The sequence below is a fragment of the Gopherus evgoodei genome, chromosome 1 (assembly GCF_007399415.2).
Source record: "Gopherus evgoodei ecotype Sinaloan lineage chromosome 1, rGopEvg1_v1.p, whole genome shotgun sequence".
Lineage (NCBI taxonomy): Eukaryota > Metazoa > Chordata > Testudines > Testudinidae > Gopherus > Gopherus evgoodei.
In genome coordinates this window covers 6635352-6657961 of record NC_044322.1, presented here as the reverse complement: position 1 = coordinate 6657961, position 22610 = coordinate 6635352, and the positions used below count along the sequence as shown (strand labels likewise).

General features: G+C 47.0%; 1 protein-coding gene across 2 annotated transcripts in view; it reads right to left on the bottom strand.

Moving 5' to 3' along the window:
* Positions 1 to 3064: 3064 nt before the first annotated feature.
* The window catches only part of RAB6A (RAB6A, member RAS oncogene family), a 116188-nt gene continuing 96642 nt past the window's right edge, over positions 3065 to 22610 (bottom strand). For both annotated transcript variants that reach the window (XM_030557131.1, XM_030557125.1), the window contains exons 7-8: positions 10569 to 10635; positions 3065 to 5039 (exon numbers count right to left, since the gene is read on the bottom strand). In XM_030557131.1, the coding sequence (XP_030412991.1) occupies positions 4975 to 5039; positions 10569 to 10635 (132 nt within the window). In that variant the 3' untranslated portion in view covers positions 3065 to 4974. The remainder of the gene's footprint in view (positions 5040 to 10568; positions 10636 to 22610) is intronic.

Here is a 22610-nt window from a genome sequence, read left to right as displayed (position 1 = left end):
AGACAACTGCTTATGCTAGGTATCTCCCCTCCTATGCCAAACTAGACATTTAAAAACAGAAATAATGCACCCTGTCCCACGGTAATGGCTCAATCACTATAGCAGGAAGCCTGCTTTGAATATTTGCATTGCAGTAGTGTCTACAAGCCACAACTGGGGATTAGTGCCCTGGAGCGCTAGGCCCTGTACAGAGTACAGCCCCCTCCCAATCATACTTGGGCTCAAGAGGGGAAAGCTTTAGCTTGGCTACTTCTTTCAGCTGCAACACCTCTAGCTCCCAGCCCTACCACTGCATCTTTTAAACAAGAGCTTCTTCCCAGGCCATTATGCAAGGATACCACAGAACTACCTTAGCATCTAGACGGTCGCAGTCCATCAGAAACTAAGATTCAGGGCTTGTGATTGGCTTTACGGCCTGCCATCCCGCAGAGCTGCCACACCCCAAACCACTAACTCGCTGAAGGGAGGAATTCCTCACTTTGACACACACACACACAGCTGCACTAGAGGCCAGCAGGCCGAGCCACAGCCCAGCCGGAGCTCAGGAACTACAGTGCAAGAGCAGGAGAAAGTCAGAGGGGTTTAGAGGCCCCATCCAAGGGTTTTCCCCCTCTTCAGCCACAAGGGAAAGCCAAACAGGAGATGCAGCAGGTCCCAGAAGGCAAGTCACAAGTTGGTGGCCATTCGGTTCATTGCTCGCTGGGACAGTAGTCCAGGGGCTACATTTCTGGATTAGAAATGGGGTAGCCGTAGGACTTGGGCCATCCTGCCCAGGAGAAAGAGGACTAGCAAGTCACCCTCTCTGGGGGTGATGAAGGCACATAATAGGGCCAGGAACATCCTTTGCAGACCCTGCCCCAGGAAACACTTCACATATGTTCTCTGCACAACTGGGATCAGTGAGCCCTAGAGAACAGGTCAACGTAATTCACACTAGAAGGGACCTCCCACAACAACTGCACCCCAGTTAGCGTTAGCACACCAAGAGTGCCGCTTTCAGAGCTCTCCAACCAAACTCTGTTTTTAGAGCTCTTGGGTCTGAGCCCCTCTACAATGCCACTCAGCATTTCCTCATCCTCTGCCAACAGATACGCTTAGGGCTCATTGCCTGATCGCATCCACTGATACTAGTTCCACTGCCTCGGATAGTGTTATGTGAAAGCTACCGGGAAACCTAAAAGCTCATTTGTTGGAGAACCAGTTGATAAGACACGATATTTCATTGTGTGTTTTGGGACTCTGAGCCAATGAGTTGATGTTGGGCCATGCGTGGTTCACACATTGGTGTCCCTAAGTACTTATGGAATTCTCCCATATTTCTCCCTCCATGGTCATGGCTAGTGTTTCCCAGTCATTGCTACATGTACCAGCACTTCAGCATTTTACTGCTGTTTCCTCACTAGCAATTCCCACAACTACCATCTCTCCCCTTGATGAAGCTGAAGCCTACCAGCAGGATCTTCCTGAGCAGCCATGGCTTCCTCTCCATTGTGCACGTGCCTGCACAATATGAGCTAGTTCCACCCCCAGTCTTGGAGCTCTCTCTAGGATGTCAGAGTACGAATTGAACAGGAGGACAGGCAGGGCCAACGGATGGGGTTCAACGCAGAGGCTGGCCACCAACTTACCTGCTTATGGGATGGCCATTTTTTCTTTACAAGGATTTTAAAACAGAAGAGAGGAGATTACTGACTTCCACAGTCAAGGTGGTCACCAGCTGCAGGGGAAGGAGAGAGAAAGAGTGACTGCTACAGCCAAGAGCTAATGTTGCAAAAGCTGCTCTAGTTTGTGCCACAAGACAAGTGATGCTCTCTGTGAAATTACATTTTCAGAACAGGGCACAGTAGCTTAGACTGGAGAGTATTTCATGGACACAGGTAAATAGAGCTATTTTCTTGTTCCAAGAGAGAAGAGATCCAAGCCTCCTGTTAAGTAAATAAATCCGAGTCCGTTCCTTCCCACCCCACGTCCTCAGAGAAAAGAGCCATCAAAGAGTTCCAATGAGACAGGTATTTATTTAGTTGAAGCGCTAAGGAGTTTTTGTTGTTTTATATTATCAAACAGAGCTGAGGTACCAGTGACATTCCAACATGAAGAGAAGGAATCTTTCCCCCCTCCCTTTTACAATTTATTCAATTACTTTGCATCAAGACAAAAAGTGAGTAATGGACAGTTGCTGAATGTACTGTACATCATTAAGCCAGAGGGGGGAGGGGAAAAGAAACAAAGTGGAAATTTTTACTGTTTTAAAACTGTATTTAAAAATGAGCCTGTTATCATGGGTGGAAAGAAAAGCTAGACAGCTTGGAATGAGGAAGCACCGTAGACAATAAACATTCTGCTTCCACGTACATTATTGTGGGCTTCCTTTCACTAGAAAATGGGGTAGTATTTCTAGTATTCCTTTCACTAGAAAATGGGGTAGTGCTGGGAGTCATGAAGCTAACACAATGTTCTATACAACTGCCGTCAGTGGATGCAGGGACAGGTTGTGTTAAATACGCCTGCTAGTCCGAAGTACGCCCTGGTTTCAGCGGGAATCTATCACAACCAGCTGAAAATGTTAAAACCACAAGCTGTCCTGGTTTATACAACCACGAAGTGTTTAACATGTTTAGGACACGACTCCTTGAGGTCAGGTTCTAACATTCATTTTCAGGCAAAGGCAAGTCTCCATGGGCTGATCTCGCAAACCCTTACGCAGATGAGCAGCCCACAGCCTGCATTAAAATGAGGACGACGACGACTCAGCTGAGTAAAGGCTACTTGCCTGAGCCACCATCTGACGTATCTAGGGTCTGGCTTGTCAAACATTTCAAGCTTAGCGCAAAACGCTGCTGCTTAAGCACTTGGTTTTAGTGTTTTCCTTATACTTTATTGGAGGCAAAACCGCTGCGGTTGTTACAGAACAAACTGAACTACTTTAAGAATCCAAGCCAAAGAAACCTGAATATTAAAAGCAGCAAGATGGGGTTTTTTGCACAATAAAGGCAACTACAATACAGGAAAAGTAGCCAGGTTTTCCTGCCCACATCAGCTCCTTTGAAATAAAGAAAATGATCCATCATATTTCACTGTTTATTTCAAGACATGCCACGTCCAAAAAAAAAATCACCTTTAATATTGCATTATAAAAGCACTTTACATCTCATTTTTGCCTTTATTGTTAAGTTATTGGTATGCAGAGTTGTTATAAACCCAGGGCAGGTATTGATTTGACATTCAACTCCAGAATGCAGACTTCCACACCTTCTCTGCATATTGCCAGGTGACATCAATGGGGGAGGGGGACTATTCCCCCCCCGCCCCCACGTTGGTTATTTTCAGTGGGGGAAGGGAGGAGTCTGAGTGTTTTCAATTCCATCTTTAGACTGTCGATTTTTTTCCTGCACTGTAACTGCACAGCAATACTCTTCCTGCAAATAATGTATTTACAATTGTGTTTATTAACTGACACAGCAATTTCACAAGGACTAGTAAAGATTACAAGGGTGCGCATCTAGTGTATTGGTTTCTCTGTGTTTCTTGGGTAGCTACATCTTGCAACACTGGCAAAGCTCTACACGGATTCCTCAGCAAAACAAAAAATACTGAAAATAGTAAAAAAAAATTAAGCTGAGAAATAAATATCAAAGAAGAATGGTTAACTGTAGCTTAGTTAAATATAAAATTAAATTACTAGCTATTTAACCAAACTATACAGATCTAATGAAAAAACTAAACCAACTTGGAAGACCCAACATAAAAAATGCTAAAAATTAAAGGCATATGTCTGCATAATCATAGGTTTCTTTCCATCCTATTAGAATTCCCTTCTTTTTCACTTCGGGTCTTTCAAATCTACTTCCATAGGCTCACAAGTAAACATTCCCCCACCCCCAATTTACTTAGGACCATGATAAGGAAACCCACGAGCTGATCCTCAAGCAATCCACCCCATATTAACTGTCAATTATTGTAACATTTCTACTTGTTCCATCAAATGCTGTTTTGTCTTTCTGCTATGATTTGGACATGCCAATCCACTGACAAAATTGTTTTTAGTGCTGATGCTGAACTTTGTTTAAAAATTCATTTTTTTAAAATTGCTTTTCTCCCTGATAGAATAGCCAAAACATCATGTTCCAATCTCTCAGGTAATAATTTACTTTATTGGAGTTTTACATAAAAGAAAACAATGCTTTTAAAACCAGTTGTGTATCCAAGACATCTGTTTACTTGTCTCCCGCAAAAGTGTTTCGTTAGCACACGTGTCCCTCCCCAAAAGAGCCATTTATCAATATCAGAAAGACACTTAGTATTTCTGGGTCTGCTTTCTTGGAAATTTGTTCATACTGACTCTGCAAAGACTAAAAGTCTCAGTAGCCTTTTTCAGCATCAAAACCCTGCTAAAGTTTCAGGTTTCCAAAATGTTTGGGGCTTAAGAAAAGATTCAGAGCATTTCAGCGTAGAGGATGTTATAGCTGTTGTTTATTTTATACTGAAAGGGCAGCATCTAATCCTGAAGGATATGCCAACTCTGCCTCTCTTTTGACTGCTGTCTAGCCATTTCCAGTTTGATAGTGAAATCAAGTGGGTAAGATATAAGTATTATTCTGCACATACCTCTTGACCAAGTCCAATTCAAAACTTACTCGATTTCCATCATTTCAAAGTGCAATATCATAACATTAAAAAAGGAACAAACATTAAGAAATTGTACCTATCTTTTTAAAGTTATAACTGGAATATGCTGGAATATTTTGGCTTTTATTTTTTTTTCTTATAAATAATGAAGACACTGACATTTTCTTTTGAGTGTGCGCGCTTGTGAAGCTAAGAGATCATCTCCACGAGACAGCCAGCAATGATGAATTGCAATACGTTATTACTGAAAGGGGACAGTTCAAGCCAATATTCACACCGCAGTCAATGAAGAGTAAAGGGAGGGGAAGCAGTGATGTTCTGGAGGAAGGTAAGAGAAGCAACGTGGTATTAGCAGGAACAACCTCCTTCACTGACGGGCTGCTCTTGAGGCTTTTCCAGTTTTATGTCGATCACTGGAAGAAGTAAGTTAAGGCAAACAAATGGGAACGCTCCTTCCCTGGCCCTGCTGGGACCAAAGCCAGCCTCGCGCGGCCATGTTGGTGGGCACAGTCATCCTCCTTTTGCCATATTTCTCTGCTCTGCCTCTAGGTGGGGCTTTTGGCTAGTGTTCAGAAAAGTTTAACACAGCTAGGTGCCATCTCCCACTGGCATTCAATGGGGCACCTCCCTTGAAAGTCCCAGCCTCAGACACAAGTCAAGGGAGGTTTCCCTAGCCCCCTTTACTGATTTGAGATTTGTGCTAATTACTTAAGGGGGTGCCCAGGCCAGGTGTGGGGTGTCCCTGCTGAGCTCTTAGAAATGCAGTGCCCACCCCATAAGAGCTTTCCCTCCCTGCTGCCTCCTAATCACCTCTTCCTGTTTCCAAGCTACTCGTACAGTAGGAAATGAAAGGCATGCAGGCTGAAGATCTCAGCCAGTCCCTAAAGCACTGCTAGCTTGACAATGGATTGTACGTCCAGTCTCTCAAACCACTAGGGCTAGAACCGAATACTATATTCAGTCTTTGCTTTCCAGTGGTAGAGAGCAGCAGCTTTCAGCTGGCGGGGAGACACCCACTGGCCAGCAGAGCCCAGCAAGAGCAGAGACGCTTGTTCTCTTCTCCCTTCCCTCGGCCCTGCTCTCACCCTATCAGAGAGCAGCTCCCGCAGGTCCCCTTCCCTGTGTGCAGCTCTGGGGCAGTGAGGAAGGCCCAGTTCATCTGAGCTGCATCAACCCCTCCACACACCCTTCAGAAACCCCTTCTCCCCCCTCATGGCCCAAAGCCCACAATCCTTTCCCTTTACATAGGACTGAGGGCTATGGCGGACCCTGGGACAATTTTTCAACCACTCTGTGGCCCAGGGGCCAGGGAAGACAGACAGTGACTGGTACAGAGTATTTGTCTCCTAGGCGTGGCAAATTGTGACGATTGGATTATAAATAAGAGTTGTCCTGATTAACTTGCTGTTTTAGTAGCCACCTTTTTGAAGCCAACACTGCAGCTGTATCTCCTCTGAAAGCAGGAACCCAGCTTTCTAACGGCATAAAGCCCAGGTGTCAAATACATGGCTTGTGCGGCAGATCCTACTTTCAGGACTCTTCCTTCCAGCTTGCAACCGCCTCCACACTTCAAAGCCATTCAACATGCAGCGCCTGCACTTCAACAGGGCTGGACCCCTGAAGTGGGAGGAGCTTAAGAGAACTCATACCTGATTGGTCACAAGCATCTGCCGCTCTTCCTCCTCACTCCTCTTCTCCCTGAGCACCTACAAGGGCTCCAAGGTCCCAGCGTAAAGAGACTTCTTCCCAGCCTCTCGCTACCACTGCAGAGCCCCATAGCAATGGGGTCAGGAGAGCAGCTGCTTCTCTGCTCCCTTACATCCCACAGCTTCCTGCTGTTCTAAGTACCCCAACCTCAGAGAAAAGTGTCTCCCCTCCCCCCGCCCCACCACTGTCACTCCACCCCACAGCACCAGTATCCAGGAGCAGTACGTGACAGAGAGAGGGAGCAGGAAAGAAGAAGAGTGAAAGTCAGGAGGCTTCAGTGCCCAAAGGACTAGTGAAAGTTTAACTCCAGGTTCACAGAGAGACAGTAATTTGGCTCTGGCTGCAGGAGGAGTCTGACACCCCTAACATAAGGCATCCCAATTACTCACAAGTGATTGCCCAGAAATTGGCAATTGTGTGTAAGAACTGCAGTGGGGGAAAGAAGAGGGTAATAAGATGAGATTTAAGATTCAGCCCCTCAATCTACCAGGTTTAGAAGGATGCTGTGGCACTTAACTGAGTCTGTAACTTTTGGCATTGGCCCTAGACTGGATCAGAAAAAACACATCCCCAAGTACTGACATGTACATTCAGTTAATTATACCCATAGCCAGGAACACTACATGCACTATACACAGTAGTGAGCCTTCAGCCAACCTGTAACTTCCTACAGAAGCTTGTTCTAATCCCCCATCTCTTTTCATACCATACCCATCATGGGGTTTAGGAGCACTGACCCTCCCACACTACCACACCATTCCCAGGCGTTGAGAACACCTTTCTGGGAAATAACCATCCATCTTTTCCCCCAACTCTCTCACTGCTGCTTACTGGTGTCACAGAGCAACATGTGCTGTTTTCCCCAAACCTTGCAATGACAGCCAACAGTGAACAATGGCACAAGGTCACTCAAACGCTCCCCTCCGACACAGCCTCTAATAAACAACTCCCTTTGTATCAGAGGGTAGCCGTGTTAGTCTGGATCTGTAAAAGCAGCAAAGAATCCTGTGGCACCTTATAGACTAACAGACGTTTTGGAGCATGAGCTTTCGTGGGTGAATACCCACTTCCTCAGATGCATGTAATGGAAATATCCAGGGGCAGGTATATATATGTGTATACCTGCCCCTGGATATTTCCATTACATGCATCTGAGGAAGTGGGTATTCACCCACGAAAGCTCATGCTCCAAAACGTCTGTTAGTCTATAAGGTGCCACAGGATTCTTTGCTGCTTTTACAGATCCAGACTAACACGGCTACCCTCTGATACTTGACACCATGCAAGGCACTGCATTTAGCCGTATGGAATGGAAATCCATCAACCTCATGAAGAAACTTGCACAAATACAGACAGATATCATCTTCCTTTCCAAATGCAAACGGATGGACATCATACCAAATGGACTAAAGGTAAAAAATCCGCTGCTATCTACATACTACACAGACCACAGTGAGAGATTATGTCATACTCTATCAAAAAAACTGAGGAACCACCTGATCAGCATCCTATACAGCAAACAGGAAAACATCAAAAAAGAGCTCTCCAACCTGGAGACTCTCATTAATAACCGAACTCCCTTTGTGGTGCTCGGATCCCCAAACCTGATGCTCCATCGTTACAGTGCACCCAGAGATCACAGGCGGATCACTGATCACTACCCCCAAACATGCTAGTTCATGTCAGCTCAGCACACGTCTCAAGTCTGTCTCTGCTCAGCTAGCTCGGGATGGCACGCAGTTCATGCAGCTGGTAACACCACTTATCTGTTCTTGTGGAGGAAGCTTTTCTTTACAAGGGATGGAAGGAGATAAATGGGAAAGGATGAGGTCAGGAAGAAACAAAGAACTGAAGAGTCCTTTGTTACAGTTCTGTCTTGCAGTTTTGAGTCTCTAAATCCTCTAACAGTTAAGAGGAAGCTGCTTGAGGAAAATGCTTAAAACTATTGCTCTGCCAACACCATGCAGATGAGTTATGGAGCATGAAAGCCTTATGATTAGCTCAAGTTCCTTGAACCCACATGGTTCTGTAAACAGGCAGTGGGGAAAAAAACCCCCAAAAACTCACCACTGGTCTCGACCTGCTTCTACAGCAGAGGACACACCGTGACAAGCTGTTTTGCTATCTGCACTCTGCAGAAAGCCCAACTGGAAGTGGCTTTGTTGCTCTCCCATTTGGAGACTGGATATAACTCCCTGATGGAGCAGCAAGAGTCAGTAGGGGCCACCACATACAGGGACTGAGGATCTAACACTGTCCTTCTTATTAATAAAATGGGCACTGATTAGTCTGTCAGCTGTGTGCTGCTGAGAAAAGGTCCTTGATTAATCAAGTACATGTCACACAAAGCCAGGAGTTAGCAGCTGCAACCTACAGCTGCTAAAATCATGGGTTTAACTCCGCAACAAATGTGATGCCTAAAAGGCCTTCGGTTTGCATCTGATACACTTACTTCCTCCACTGCAGGTGTGGGCTCATACAGTTCCTGCCTCGTTCCTTACCCAACCGTACTACAGAGCTCCATCTTCACTGACCTCTAGGCTCACAAGGCCAGCTACGTATCTGAACCAAATTATCCCCTAAAACCTCCCCTCTGTCCTCTACCCGCTTTTTCAAATAAGATCTTCAAGATCTGCTGTGACTTCCTCTCCTCCTTCTCCACTCTAACTTCCTGATCATCCATGCTGATTCTCACCTCTCACCCTCCAGCTCCACCCTCAAAAAATCCATCCACTCCCACTCTTATGCCCTCTTTCTTAACCCCTGCTCTCCCGTTTGGAGTCATCCCCTGGAGATAAGCATGCTCATGTCCACCATACTCAAAAAGACCTATCTCCCTTCTTCCTTGCAGTGTTGAGAGAAGCAGAGATGATGGGGGAGGAAGAGGTCCTAAGATGTGGTCAGGAAGAGGTCAGAGACTGATTGCAACTGAAGGGTTGTAGGTAGTGCGGAGTTTGCTGATCCCACCCGACTTGAAGGTCTTGTCCTGCCTTGGCTTTCGTGACTATCACCTGGATCTCCTACCTCTGAGCAAAGCACCTCTTGGGGAAATCCCCTTATGCCTCTCTCCAAGCGGCTCCTGTCGGGGCACCCCCAGCCCTTTTTCTCGACAAACAGTGATCTTTATTGCAGGCTACTCGGAAACCTACCTTTACACTACTGATCTGCCCCTAAGCCCTCCTCATTCTTTAGCCACTGACAATGCTTTGATCTCCTGTTATTCGGGCCTCTCAGTTTGGAACCCGAGGCTTGCAGCTTCTCCTCTAGAACAAGGGTTCTCAACCTTTTTCTTTCTGAGCCCCTTCCAACAAAACATGCTATAAAAACTCCTCGGCCCACCTGTGCCAAAATAACTGGTTTTCTGCATATAAAAGGCAGGGCCAGTGTTAGGGGGTAGCAGGCAGGGCAATTGCCTGGGGCCCCATACCACAGGGACCCTCGTAAAGCTACATTGCCGAGGCTTCGGCTTCAGCCCCATGTGGCGGGAGTCAGTGCCCTGGACTTCAGTCCCAGGTGGTGGGGCTTCGGCTTTGTGCCCTAAGCCCCAGCAAGTCTAACACTGGCCCTGCTTGGCAGCCACCCTGAAACCCGATCACAGCCCCCTAGGGGCCCCTGGCCCCTTGATTGAGAACCGCTGCTCTATAAACCACATCTCAGATCCTGCCTCCTCTGTCCAGACCACAAACTCTTTGGGGCTCTCTCCTGACTACTGCAAGCTCCACCTCTTTAGCCTCCTTGACATCCAACCTGTTCAAAATGCTGAGCTGAGAACATCCTTGCCTGGTGACCTGACCAAGTCAGCCTCTTTTTAATCCCCTTTTCCACCACATTAAATTCAGGCCTTTTGCCCCACTTCCAAGGCACTTTCCAGCTGACCATCCCTACATCTATCCACTCATGTCATTGCACAACCCTCACCCCTCCACTCCACCATGCTCCTAGGCTCAGCCTCTACAGCTTATTCCACACATCTCCATGCTGCTTCTACAGCCCAGAACACCCTTGCTGAACTAGTCTGTGAGGATCGTACCCTTTCCTCAACACGTGCTTCTGTGATGCCTATACGCAATTAACCAACTAACAACAGTTCGGCAAATGGCCACCAGGAGCAGGTTTTATATTTATACTTCTCCCTCCCCTATCCTGTGTCTGTTACTCAGGGATTGCATGTCCCTCTGTGTGCAAACCCCTAGCTGTACATCCACAGAATTATGGCTCAAACATGTAAAGGATACTGTCTTCTCTGCTTTTGTCCTGTGTGCTCTCCATTCCAGGCAAGGCAGCTGCCACGCGTCGGAAAAGCTGAAAAAGAGAAAGATAAAACGGATTAAAAGTGTAACATTTATGACAATGTGTTCCAATTCTGCTGGACAAAATAGCACGACTTCATATGCGCCTGTCTGTTATCTCAAAATCTGCACTTGCTACCCTAAAAGACCAACACCCACAGTAACCTTTGGATCTGGGATACTGGGAAGTGCACATTCTCATTAACTCTGGAGGTTAAATTAGTTGGACTCACTAGCTACGTAGTAACAGTTAAACAATCCATGAATGTCTTTGGAAACAAGGAACTCAGTGTGGGAGACAGGACCCACAAGTTCCAATCTTGGTTATCGCACCGATTTGCAGAATGACCTTAGGCAAATCACTTCCCCTCAAGACAGTCTTCTCATGTGTACATGAGAATTCAGAGCCTCCCAACTCCATGGAAAGCTAAGAGTTAGTTACCGGTTACACGTTCAGAGTGACGTGCCATGCACCAGACAGATGCCAAGTTCTAGCAGGAGAACATACGCCTCAAGCGTAGGGCGAGTCTGGCTCTTCCCATGCTTTGCCAGATGCGTGTTTGTCCTTCCCACTTATGCATACTTCTTGCTTCTAATTCATACTCATCCAACCACATTTCCATTGGTATGTCCAGCTATGTGGTGTTTTAAAGTGAGGGACTACGCTGAAACCTACCTTTCCCCCTCTTCTGTGCCTTCTACAATTAGCCAGTTTCTTTCCTGTAACGTGGAGCTCAGCTTTGTGCGGTGTCTGCCGGATGGTGTTTCCCCAGGCCTCCGGACAGACAACAACCTGCAACCATTTGCCACTAGGGGCCTATGCAGGCTGCCCAGAGGATTCAGGGGGCCTGGGGCAAAGCGGGGAAGCTGTGGTGCTTGTACTCACCTGGCGGTGGTTCGGATCTTCGGCGGCATTTAGGTGGCAGGGGGCCCTTCAGTCACTCCGCGTCTTCGACAGCACTGAAGGGCCCCCCGCCACTGATATGCCACCGAAGACCCAGACCACCACCAGGCCGGGGCCCGAGGGCAAATTGCGCCACTTGCCTCCTCGGGTTGCCCTGGGCCTATGCCACTAATCCCATTCACCAGTCCACCGTCTAACGTATTTCCTAACGTTATACATGGGAGTTCATGTGTGACATGGGAAATGTTTCCTTTACGCTGGAATTCTGATATTTTCCTGCAGGAGAATCATGTACTGAAGGATGGTGCCTTTGCTGAACCATGTTCTCCAGAGTCACTGGGAGAACCAGCCACATCAAGCAGATGAGAATGCACAGCCCTCCACAGCGCCATTCTGTTTTCCCCAATGCCTCTGGGAATTCCGTACAGACTCAAGTCTGAGCCTCTGGGGAGTGAAAAGAGAAGGTGCACGAGATTACCTGTTTTTCCTCTTTCTGTAGCCCCTGCAGAACAACTCCAGCAAGAGCAGAGGACTGGATCTGTGCTAGTATACACAGCACACGCCCAGTAGTACACACAGGAGTGAAACCGACACAGTGAGTCAGTTAACTTTCACAAGATTAACCATGAGTTTACCAGGTACTACCTGCCTGTGTGTTGAGAGGCACCATGGGGCCTGGGCTGAAAGATTCCAGGTGCTTGGGAGTTATGCAGTCAGTCAGCTGAGCACATACATGCAACTGCTGCTGAGAAGCCACAGACTAAAACCTGCAGACACAATGCTTCCTATAGAAATGGACACCAAGTATCCGAACCTCATGGTCATTGTGTCAGCCTTACAGTAATGTCCCTTTGAAGGCATCACATTATTCTTTCACCGATCTCCTTGGATAACACCAAGCTTTCTTCCACCTGCTCCAATAATCCAGCTTCCGCAGGAAACTGAAGAACTTCGAGAGCTACTTTGAGACACATCTGGGGTGAGCCTGTTCATATTATGAATTTACTGCCTGTAAACAATGCTGAAATGAAATTCAATAAGACTATGTTGGCATGACCAGCTACGCAAACGTTGCTGAAATAAAACAGACCAACCCGTCACTTCTATCACATGTAGGCATGATCTTCCCAGGGCAGGGCTACTCAGGATATGTCTACACTACGGGATTATTCCGATTTTACAGAAACTGGTTTTTTACAACAGATTGTATAAAGTTGAGTGCACGTGGCCACACTAAGCACATTAATTCGGTGGTGTGTGTCCATGTAGCAAGGCTAGCGTCGATTTTTGGAGCGTTGCACTGTGGGTAGCTATCCCATAGTTCCTGCAGTCTCCTCCGCCCATTGGAATTCTGGGTTGAGATCACAATGCATGATGGAGCAAAAACAGTGTCGCGGGTGATTCTGGGTAAATGTCGTCACTCATTCCTTCCTCCGTGAAAACAAAGGCAGACAATCATTTCGCGCCCTTTTTCCTTGGATTGCCCTGGCAGACGCCATAGCATGGTAACCATGGAGCCCGTTTAGCCTTTTTTCATGTCACTGTATGTGTACTGGATGCTGCTGAGAGATGCGGTACTGCAGTGCTATATAGCAGCATTCATTTGCCTTTGCAAGGTAGCAGAGACGGTTACCAGCCCTATTGCACTGTCTGCTACTTTGGAAATTGGCGATGACAGTTACCAGTCATATTGTACCGTCTGCTGCTGTCATGGATGCTCCTGGCTAGCTCGCTGAGATCGGCCAGGGGTGCATGGACAAAAACAGGAATGACTTCCCAGGTCATTCCCTTCTTTATGTTTTGTCTAAAAATAGAGTCAGTCCTGCCTAGAATATGAGGCAAGTCTACTAGAGAGCCAGAGAGCACAGCCGCTCCAGCTCAGAGCCCCAGAGATCCCGCAGAAATGATGAGCTGCATGCCATCCTAGGGGGTGCCACCGCAACAACCCCATCCGCTGCTTCCCTCCTCCCACACCCCTCCTGGGCTACCACGGCAGTTATCCCCCCATTTGTGTGACGAAGTAATAAAGAATGCAGGAATAAGGAACACTGACTTTGAAGTGAGATAAAATGAGGAGGCGGCAGCCTCCCGGTGCTATGATAGTCCAGAATCTCCATTAGACATGACGGGGGGAAGGGGGGGCGCGAGAGGAACTCAGCCTCCAGCTGCTATGATGAGGACGGTTACCATCCCTACCGCACCATCTGCCAGGACTGAATCTCCAGGACACAAAGTTTAAAGAAGGGAATGACCGGGAGTCATTCCCATTTTTGCCCAGGCGCCCCCAGCCGACTTCATCAAGGCCAGCCAGGAGCACTCACAGGATGATGATGAAGATGGCTATCAGTCATATTGTACTGTACCATCTGCCACCGGGGAGGGGAGGGAAGGGGAGAAGATGCTGCTGTTCAGCACTACAGCACTTTGTCTACCAGCAGCATCCAGTAGACATACGGTGACATTGAAAAGAGGTGAGAAACGATTTTTTCCCCTTTTCTTTGGGGGGGGGGGGGCACGCGGTAAATTGACAACATATTCCCTGAACCACTGGCAACAATGTTTTTGACCCTTCAGGCATTGGGAGCTCAGCCAGGAATGCAAATGCTTTTCGGAGACTGCACGAACTGTGGGATAGCTCGAGTCCTCAGTCCCCCCCTCCCTCCCTCCCTCCCTGAGCGTCCATTTGGCTCTTTGGCTTTCCATTACGCTTGTCACACAGCACTGTGTTGAGTCCCTGCTGTGGCCTCTGTCTATCATAGCCTGGAGATTTTTTTCAAATGCTTTGACATTTCATCTTCTGGAACGGAGCTCTGATAGAACAGATTTGTCTCCCCATACAGCAATCAGATCCAGTATCTCCCGTGCGGTCCATGCTGGAGCTCTTTTTGGATTTGGGACTGCATCGCCACCCGTGCTGATCAGAGCTCTACACTGGGCAAACAGGAAATGAAATTCAAAAGTTCATGGGGCTTTTCCTGTCTACCTGGCCAGTGCATCCGAGTTCAGATCGCTTTCCAGAGCGGTCACAATGGTGCACTGTGAGATATCGCCTGGAGGCCAATACTGTCGAACTGCGGCCACACTAACCCTAATCCGACATGGCAATACCAATTTCAGTGCTACTCCCCTTGTCGGGGAGGACTACAGATATCGGTTTAAAGAGCCCTTTATAGCGATTTAAAGGGCTTTGTTGTGTAGATGGGTGCAGGGTTAAATCGGTTTAATGCTGCTAAATTTGGTATAAACACGTAGTGTAGACCTGTGTTTGGAGTCTGCCCTATCTCAGTTTGTCATTACTGATTCATTGGCAGGCTGCTACAAGGTGTGCTGGCAAACTAACAAGTGATATAAGAGGCATTAGCAAAGCATGTTCTCCCCACAGCTCCTATCAACATCTCATCCCTGTTCTTGAGGGATCAGCGTTCACGTCGCACTCAGCCCAAGCTGTGGAAGCTAATGATCAAATTCGGCGATGAATCCTAGTCATGTGGCACCTGAAGCACATGGCACTTCTGCTAAGAAGGGACCATCTCAAAAATCTCCTTTATGTCCGTTCGGTCCTTAGCCAATGGCACCAGCACATGTGCAATGTTCACTAGGACGTGAACTGAGAACAGAACCAACTTATTTCATGCAGGCCCAGCCAGACTCTGATGGCTGAAGCACCAACCTGGGATGGATTTGAACCAATGACCTAGAAGAACAAAACTTTGTATCCTGGGGCTGATCTCTATGTCCTCCCTCAATTCCCCTGAACCATCCAGTCAGTCAGACCGCTGATAGATTTAATTGAATTCTTCTACACCAGCTACGATAAAGCAATAAGGAGCAGCCACTGACAAGAAATACCAACAACGCACATCAGCTTGTCAGATGCATAACAATACTGTCCATCAGCAGTGGATGGGAGGCAGGCAGGCAAGGAAGCCTATAGGATAAATGCCTGTTCTTCTTAAGTGTGAATGGATGGAAGGACTTGCTGATCAGGAAATAATTAAACCAATTTGGCCTATTAATACACAGAGGAACTAGACTTAAGTATCCAGCCAGCTTGAGTTCTGGTGTCAAATTGACCATCTGATAGGATCTTCTCACTCCCGTCTCACATCCATTCACCCATCTCTGCTTCCCAAAATAGAGTCTTGCCAGCATACTTCATACATAACTGCTAGAAAAAGCAGCACTGCCTCCAATGCGTTTTTCAAAAGGCCATTTTTTAAACTAGAAAGACATTGGCACTCTGCCTGGATCACGGGAAGAACTCGTGGAGAGAGAGTCTCCCTCTTTCCTGTATGATCAGCAGGATTTTCATGGCCATTATGATCAAATCATTTGCAGACAGCCCTGCCAAGCCCATTACTTTTATTCATATTTAAAGAGGGATTTGGTCGGCTCTCTCAATGGAAAATTGATCATCCTCCTTAAGAGGTGAAACCTTTACAGCCAGTGATCTAAGAAGCTACTTAAGATCCCATCTCTTCTTCCTCTGCCAGTCCTAAGAGTCTAGTAGTATTACATTAGTGTCCACTGCTCTTCCAGAACTGAAATGCCTTATTCTCTTTTGGTAGTAACTTTGGGATAAGCCAAACATGCGGTCACATGTTACTGGCAGTGTCTGAATTCCCTCTTTACCAACTCTTCCCGCCTAGCATTTCATTTGTTCTCCAAGCATTCACCACCAAGCTGGTCAAATTTTACACTGAAGGCAGCAATGTGCTTTTTCAGTTGAGTCCTATAATGAATACTTCCCTCCAGCAAGGAATGCAAGTCTCAGTTCATGGCTGCCACCCTGATGGCTGGTCTCTGGATGCAGAACAGTCCTATAAGATAATCTAGCCTTTTCCGGGGCAGGAATGTTTCATCACCACATTGCAATACAAAACTGACCTCAAACTCGTATCAAAAGGCCCACAAGTTTCTTGCCAGGATCATCCCATTGCAGCCTTCTCACCCCTGTAAAAGAATCATTAGAAGCTGGCTGGCTCTCAGGTCTTGGGGCCTCTGCAGGGCCATATCTCTGCTGAAAGAAGTCCTGCAGCTCTGTCTCGGACACAGTGAATGTGTTTCTTCGGAGCTGAAAGTGTAGTCACCTCTAAAAATTTCACCAAGAAAAACTGAGCACAGATGGCAAGATCCTCAGGGCAGGGAAATTGCCTTTAAAAGCACCATGAACACTTATGATGGCTGTATAAATAATAAACTGAGCTGCAGGCAATGTAGCCTAGCGAACACTTCTGATCAACAGGATGCTCTCAGAATTCTCAGCCCTGGAACGACACAGAGAAGGTGAGAGAGTCAGATGGAGGTGTCAAAAGAGAAGGTGCCGGCACAGAATTAAAAAGCAAAGTCACCAGACCCAACAAGCCAAGAGTGTGGAAGGAATTTAAGAATGAAGGGCCTGAGCGGCCAACCAAAATATATATTAGCAACCATTGAACTCATTCCATAGTGGCAACGAGGAGTCTGATGGCACCTTAAAGACTAACAGATTTATTTGGGCATAAGCGTTCGTGGGTAAAAACCCCACTTCATGCTCGGTGTTTTCGTGGCTACAGACTAACATGGCTACCCCTCTGATACTTGATACCATACTGGAAGGTGCCAAACGGATCTGGAGGCAAGTTGGGCAGTCACCCATCCCATGCTGAAGCACTTAATTTGTGAAGGACACGCATTAAACACCACAAAAATAGAACTGTTCCTTTAGAACTTCAAGGATGCTTTACTACACCCTTCACTTCAGGCACATTTAATCCAGATTCTCAGATAAAAGAGTCCACTCTGTTTGTTTTTTAACCTGGCCTAGTTCCGCTCTCACATCTTCCTGTTAGTCCCAAAGAAAAGCCTCATCAGGCTTCAGGATCTATGCTGAGAAAAAGCCTCTCCCCTGAGCTCCAAAAATACGGCTTCTGTATTATAGGCAGAGTCCAAGTAACCCACAAGTGAACTAAGCCCTATTACTCCACCTCAAGTATACTCAACCAAATCCCATATACAAACAGACCTAGCTACTCCCTGTTCCTCTGGGTCACAGATGGCTACTCTGCCACACACGCATTGGTCTTCTCTTTAGGAAAGTCACGAGGGGTCTTTACACCTCGGATTTACACCCCTGAATCTTGAAAACAGAACTCCAAATCTCCAAGATAAGCGTGGGCCATGGGGTAGAAAACCTATCAGAATTATTCGAGGATGTCAGTAAAAGCAGAGGGAGAACCAGCAGATATAATTCAGACTTTCAATCCTGCAAAAAGCTGGTAAAGAAACTTAGGGGGCCAAGGGGAGAGGGATAAAGTTCTGCCAAGCAGCAGAAACTGGCTAAGCGGGAAAACAAGGAACAAAATGTTTATTTTCAATAAGGCAAAAAGCTGGATGCCGCAAGGATCCGTAGTAAGGTTTAGTGCATTCTTAAATGATCTGGAGAAAGGGGAAGGAGAGAAAGGGGGAACTACGAGGCTGACAAGATTCGCAGACGAGTGAGTGAGTGGTGATTTAGGTTCATCTACCCTGAGTAACTCCAGAGGGACTTCAGGCTAGCCAAATGGGTTGCACAATGGCAGATGAAATTCACTGTGGACAAATGCAAGTTAATGCACATTAGAAAAATAATTTCAACTACTCAAGCAGATTTGCTGGTTATGGACAGCTCAATAAATCTGCTAGATGCACAGCAGCAGTTGAAAAATGTTAGGATGCTCACAGCATGGATGACAAGACACTCAAAGTGAAAAAAACTCAAGTGCCTTCCTATGGCTATTTTACCAGCCAGGTCAACGTACATACTTCTGAAAAGGGAAATTCAAAGTCATCATCAATCCTATCGCCCAGCTATGTATTTCAGGTACTTGTTACCGTAGTACAAGTACTTTGCTCTCTTTAATTACCCTGGGAGATAGGTACTGCTATTTTCTCTATCTGTACAATGGGGATCTGAAACACAACACCTAAGTGACTTCCCCAGGCACAGGAGACGTCTGTGGCCAAACTGGGAATTGAACCTGGGTTTCCCCAAGTCCCAGGCTAGTGCCCCAACCACTGGGCAACCATCCTCCTCCCCCCACCTCTTGAACCTCTAAATACCCAAGTGCTGGGAAAGAGCCCAGGAGGAAACAAAACAAGCCACTGGATACTCCCCACATGCAAACTAGGGGTTAGGAAAGGGGGGAGGAGCAGCGGTTTTGTACTTCAGCAGGCAGCAGTAGTTTTAAGATGAAATGTAAAGGAAAGGGATGAGAAAGATTAAGGGAGGTATTGGACCTCCGAGGAAGAACTCGCAATCCAGGTAAACCCCATGTAGAGGGACATGTGAACATTTATAAGCTAAGGTATCCTAGACCTCAATCGGGTTTTGCTAGGCACTGCGCGATACAGAACCAGGTACAAGTTCACCTACTATTTTCAGGAGAATTAACCAGACAGAAGACAAAAAAGGATGGGAGGATGAAGGACATTTGCAGTTAGAACACAGGACAAGGAGCGGAGGGCCGCAGGCTAGACACCTACAGTCCCGATTTTCAAAAGCTCAGCACCCAACATGCTCTAGCCTTGAAAATCTATCCACTTATTCCAGCTCCTAAATAGGAGCTGAACCTGTCCGAAAGTCTGACCCCAACTGTGGGTGTGGAGCTCTTTAGAAAATCTAGCCCTACCACAATAGGATCTATAGAGAACACCAACAAATAGCTGCTATTCTCAGCTCTGTCAGCCTTCTTGTAGGATACTGGGCAAATCACGTAACCTCTCTGTGCCTCAGCTCTTAGGAGAATCCATCTTTTCCAGTGCACTCTGCTGATTTGTTTAAAGTGCTCTGAGATCCCTGGAAGGAAGGTGTTACTGACGTGCGAAATACGAGGTCTCTCTCCCACCCTCACACTAGCAATAGTCACCAGCACTGAAAGTCAAAGTCATAAATTCAGTCAAAAATGAATGTTTTTAAAAAATGAATCTGTTGATGAGAACTGATTAGATTATGGCATTTAAAGCCAGCTGTTGACAGCCAGGATAAGTTTCATACAGCAATCTCTTCTTTACAGTCTGGCAAGGCACAAAAATTATACCTTTCGCTACATTTTTAATAAACCTTATTGGACTAAAAGAGGGAAATTTGGGAGCTAAGAAAATCTACTTTCCCTTTTATGAACCATGTGCTTATCAGCCAGAGCATGTGTGAATAAATCCAATTAGGGAAAGTAGGATGGCTAGAAAGCAGCCTCGCACACAGAGACCTTACTCCTTCACAGTAGCTTCCATATCCACATCAGCAGTCACTGTTTTTTCTCAGACTCAGGAATTTCACAGGCAGCTGCATACACTTGGCACCTTTCAAAGGCAGGGGGTTAAACACAGGAGCACGAAAGAGCAACAAGCACAAGGAGAATCTCTTCCCTCAAGCCAGAAGGCTGTCAAACACTGCTCACCATCTCCTGTTTTCCTTCGAATATCCTCCTTTCCCAAGCCAGGAGGACTGTCACATGCGTAGGGACTATAGCTCAGATTTTTAAAAGTATTTAGGAGCCTAGCCCCCATTGATTTTAACAGGAGTTCAGTGCCTACATACCTTTAGAAATCTGCATGTCTGGAGAGGGCCCTGAACAGATCTGGGAGTAAAACAGAAGCCTGAGAGAAACATAGCCCTGGTGGAATCTGCAGCTAGGAGACTGGACGAGACGTGTTCCATCAGCTCTTTATTAGAGCTGTTCCCAGGGCGAGGATGGGGACATGCAACCACCAGGTGGAACCAAGGCAACTGAAAAAGTCTCATGTGCCCAGGCTTCCAAGCTAGTTTATCTTCTGGTGCAAACCTTTTCCACCTGTTTGTGCTGACTGTAAATGGTTGTACCTCCAACTACCCCAGATGCCTCTGAATCAAGTCAGGTACCTGATTGCTTATGAACCACTGGAGAACAAAGCTTTCTGCTTAACCAACACGCGTTCCACTCCTCTCCAGACGGGAAGGGCTCTGTTAAATGCACTATTTTCCTGTGGGCTCATGTTTCTTTTCTTCTCCTGGAGACCAAATGGGGCTTTTGGGGCCTGAAGGGAGAGCGCCACTACTTTGGAAGGGGAGCCCCACAAAGTCTCTTTGGGAAGGGAAGCCAAGAGGTCAATTCTGTCCTTGTCTTGAACATTACACAAGTGCAGTTGAGCCAGACTGCCATGCTCAGGTCCCAAGAACCCACTCCCTGCATTTCTCTGGCGGAAGAGGCCAGAGAGCAGCCATGAGATGTGGCAGCCCCACAGCACGCTAATGGCACACTGTGGAGCAAGGGACCTCTGTGGCTGCGCGATGAGTGGAATGAGCCCATGCTCTGCACCATTTCCAGCAACACCGAATGAACCAGAGATCAAAGCACAAAAGTAGATACACTAGGGCAAGGGCGAGCACAGGTGTCACTGAAGCTAAGAGCAAAGTCTTGGGGCTGCTGTCTCCTGCATGATGTCATTACCCATTAGTCTGCCCTGGTGGATTGAGAGATTAAACTTCTTACACGCTATATTTCAAGAATTGTTTCAAAACATATAGGGCAAATACCACTTCTGAACCATTGTAGAGGTTTGTAAGGCATCTATCACAGTGCCCAAGTGCTGAGAACAAACAATTTGGTTAGCATTAAAATTCAGCCTAACCGCTGTGACACTCTGCTCTTAATAACCAGAAGCTGATGCTCTTGATCAAGGAGTTTATTGTATTAGATAGATTCCAAAACATTTCCTTCTTACCCTCATTTATTCTAAGATTGGTTCAAACTTAACCTACTGTGGCTTCCAGGCACTTGCTCAGCCAATAAGACCGATGATACTAGGTGCTTTGAGAAGGATGCATAGCTCAGTGTCATCCACGTCTATTAGCGACACTAGAATTCATGGTGTCTCAATGTGAGGTACAGGAACTCCTCACTTAACACTGCAGTTACGTTCCTGAAATGCGACTTTAAGCGAAACGATGTTAAGTGAATCCAATTTCCCCATAAGAATTAATGTAAATGGGGAGGTTCGGTTCCAGAGAACTTTTTTTTGCCATACAGCACAGTACTATAGTTGGAAGATGCCCTCACATTACCCCACACAGGCACAGTCCACTGTCACTGGAGACAATGAGGCACGCAAGGAGGCTGAAGGTGCTGTAGGCTAGAAGAAGCATGTTGTGCAGCACTGGCAGCTTCCCCTACTCTGCAAGCACCAGGGGTGGGGGGGGCTCAACCCTCAGCCCACCATGCCACCCCTTCCCCCAAGCCCCCACCTGCATGCCCACATCCTCATTTCTCCTCCCTCCCCTGCCTCCTGCCCATAGCAATCAGCTGGGTTGTGATGTTCAGGGGGCAGGAGGAAGGGAGGAGGAGCAAGGACTCAGCGCACAGGCTCTTCCTTGCCTCCTGCCCGCGGCAATCAGCTGGCTCGCAGTGTTTGGGAGGCAGGAGAGGGAGGGAGAGCCTGCGCATCGACTCCTCGCTCCTCCCCCCTCCCTCCTGAACACCGCAAACCACCTGATTGCTGGCGGGCAGGAGGCAGGGGGAGGAGGGAGAAGGTGCTGATCCACGGGGTCTGCTGGAGGGCAAGAGGCGCTGTGGGGATGGGGAGCTGACGGGGGGCTGCCAGCTGTGGACAAAACAGGCAGCCAAATGATGTTATAGCGAAGCACTGCACAACTTCAAATGGAGCATGTTCTGTAATTGAGCAGGGATGCAAGTTCAAAACAACGTTAAGCGAGAGAACATTAAGTGGGGAGTTATTGTATATGCTGGAGAGGATGGATGAAAGTACTCAACATGTGGAACGCTACATGCGACGCCTTAAGGAACAGAAGTAGGGGCTCACCATGAATTTCAGGGATCTGAAAGGGATAAGATGATCCACCTAACCGCCGTTCCATTCACTCCTACTACATATTGTATTTGAGTCAATACCTTATAGTCAAAAGTACAGAAAGCCACTGAAAGATCTACTAGTATAAGAAAGTAAGTTTGTCTGCGTCCAAATAACTCTTTTTGCAAAGTTTTGTTTCAAGGTCATCCACGGCGCCAGCTTTAAACTAACCATTAAGCCTGAAGGGTTTAGATACTGGAACAGGACTTTGTCCTGAAAAG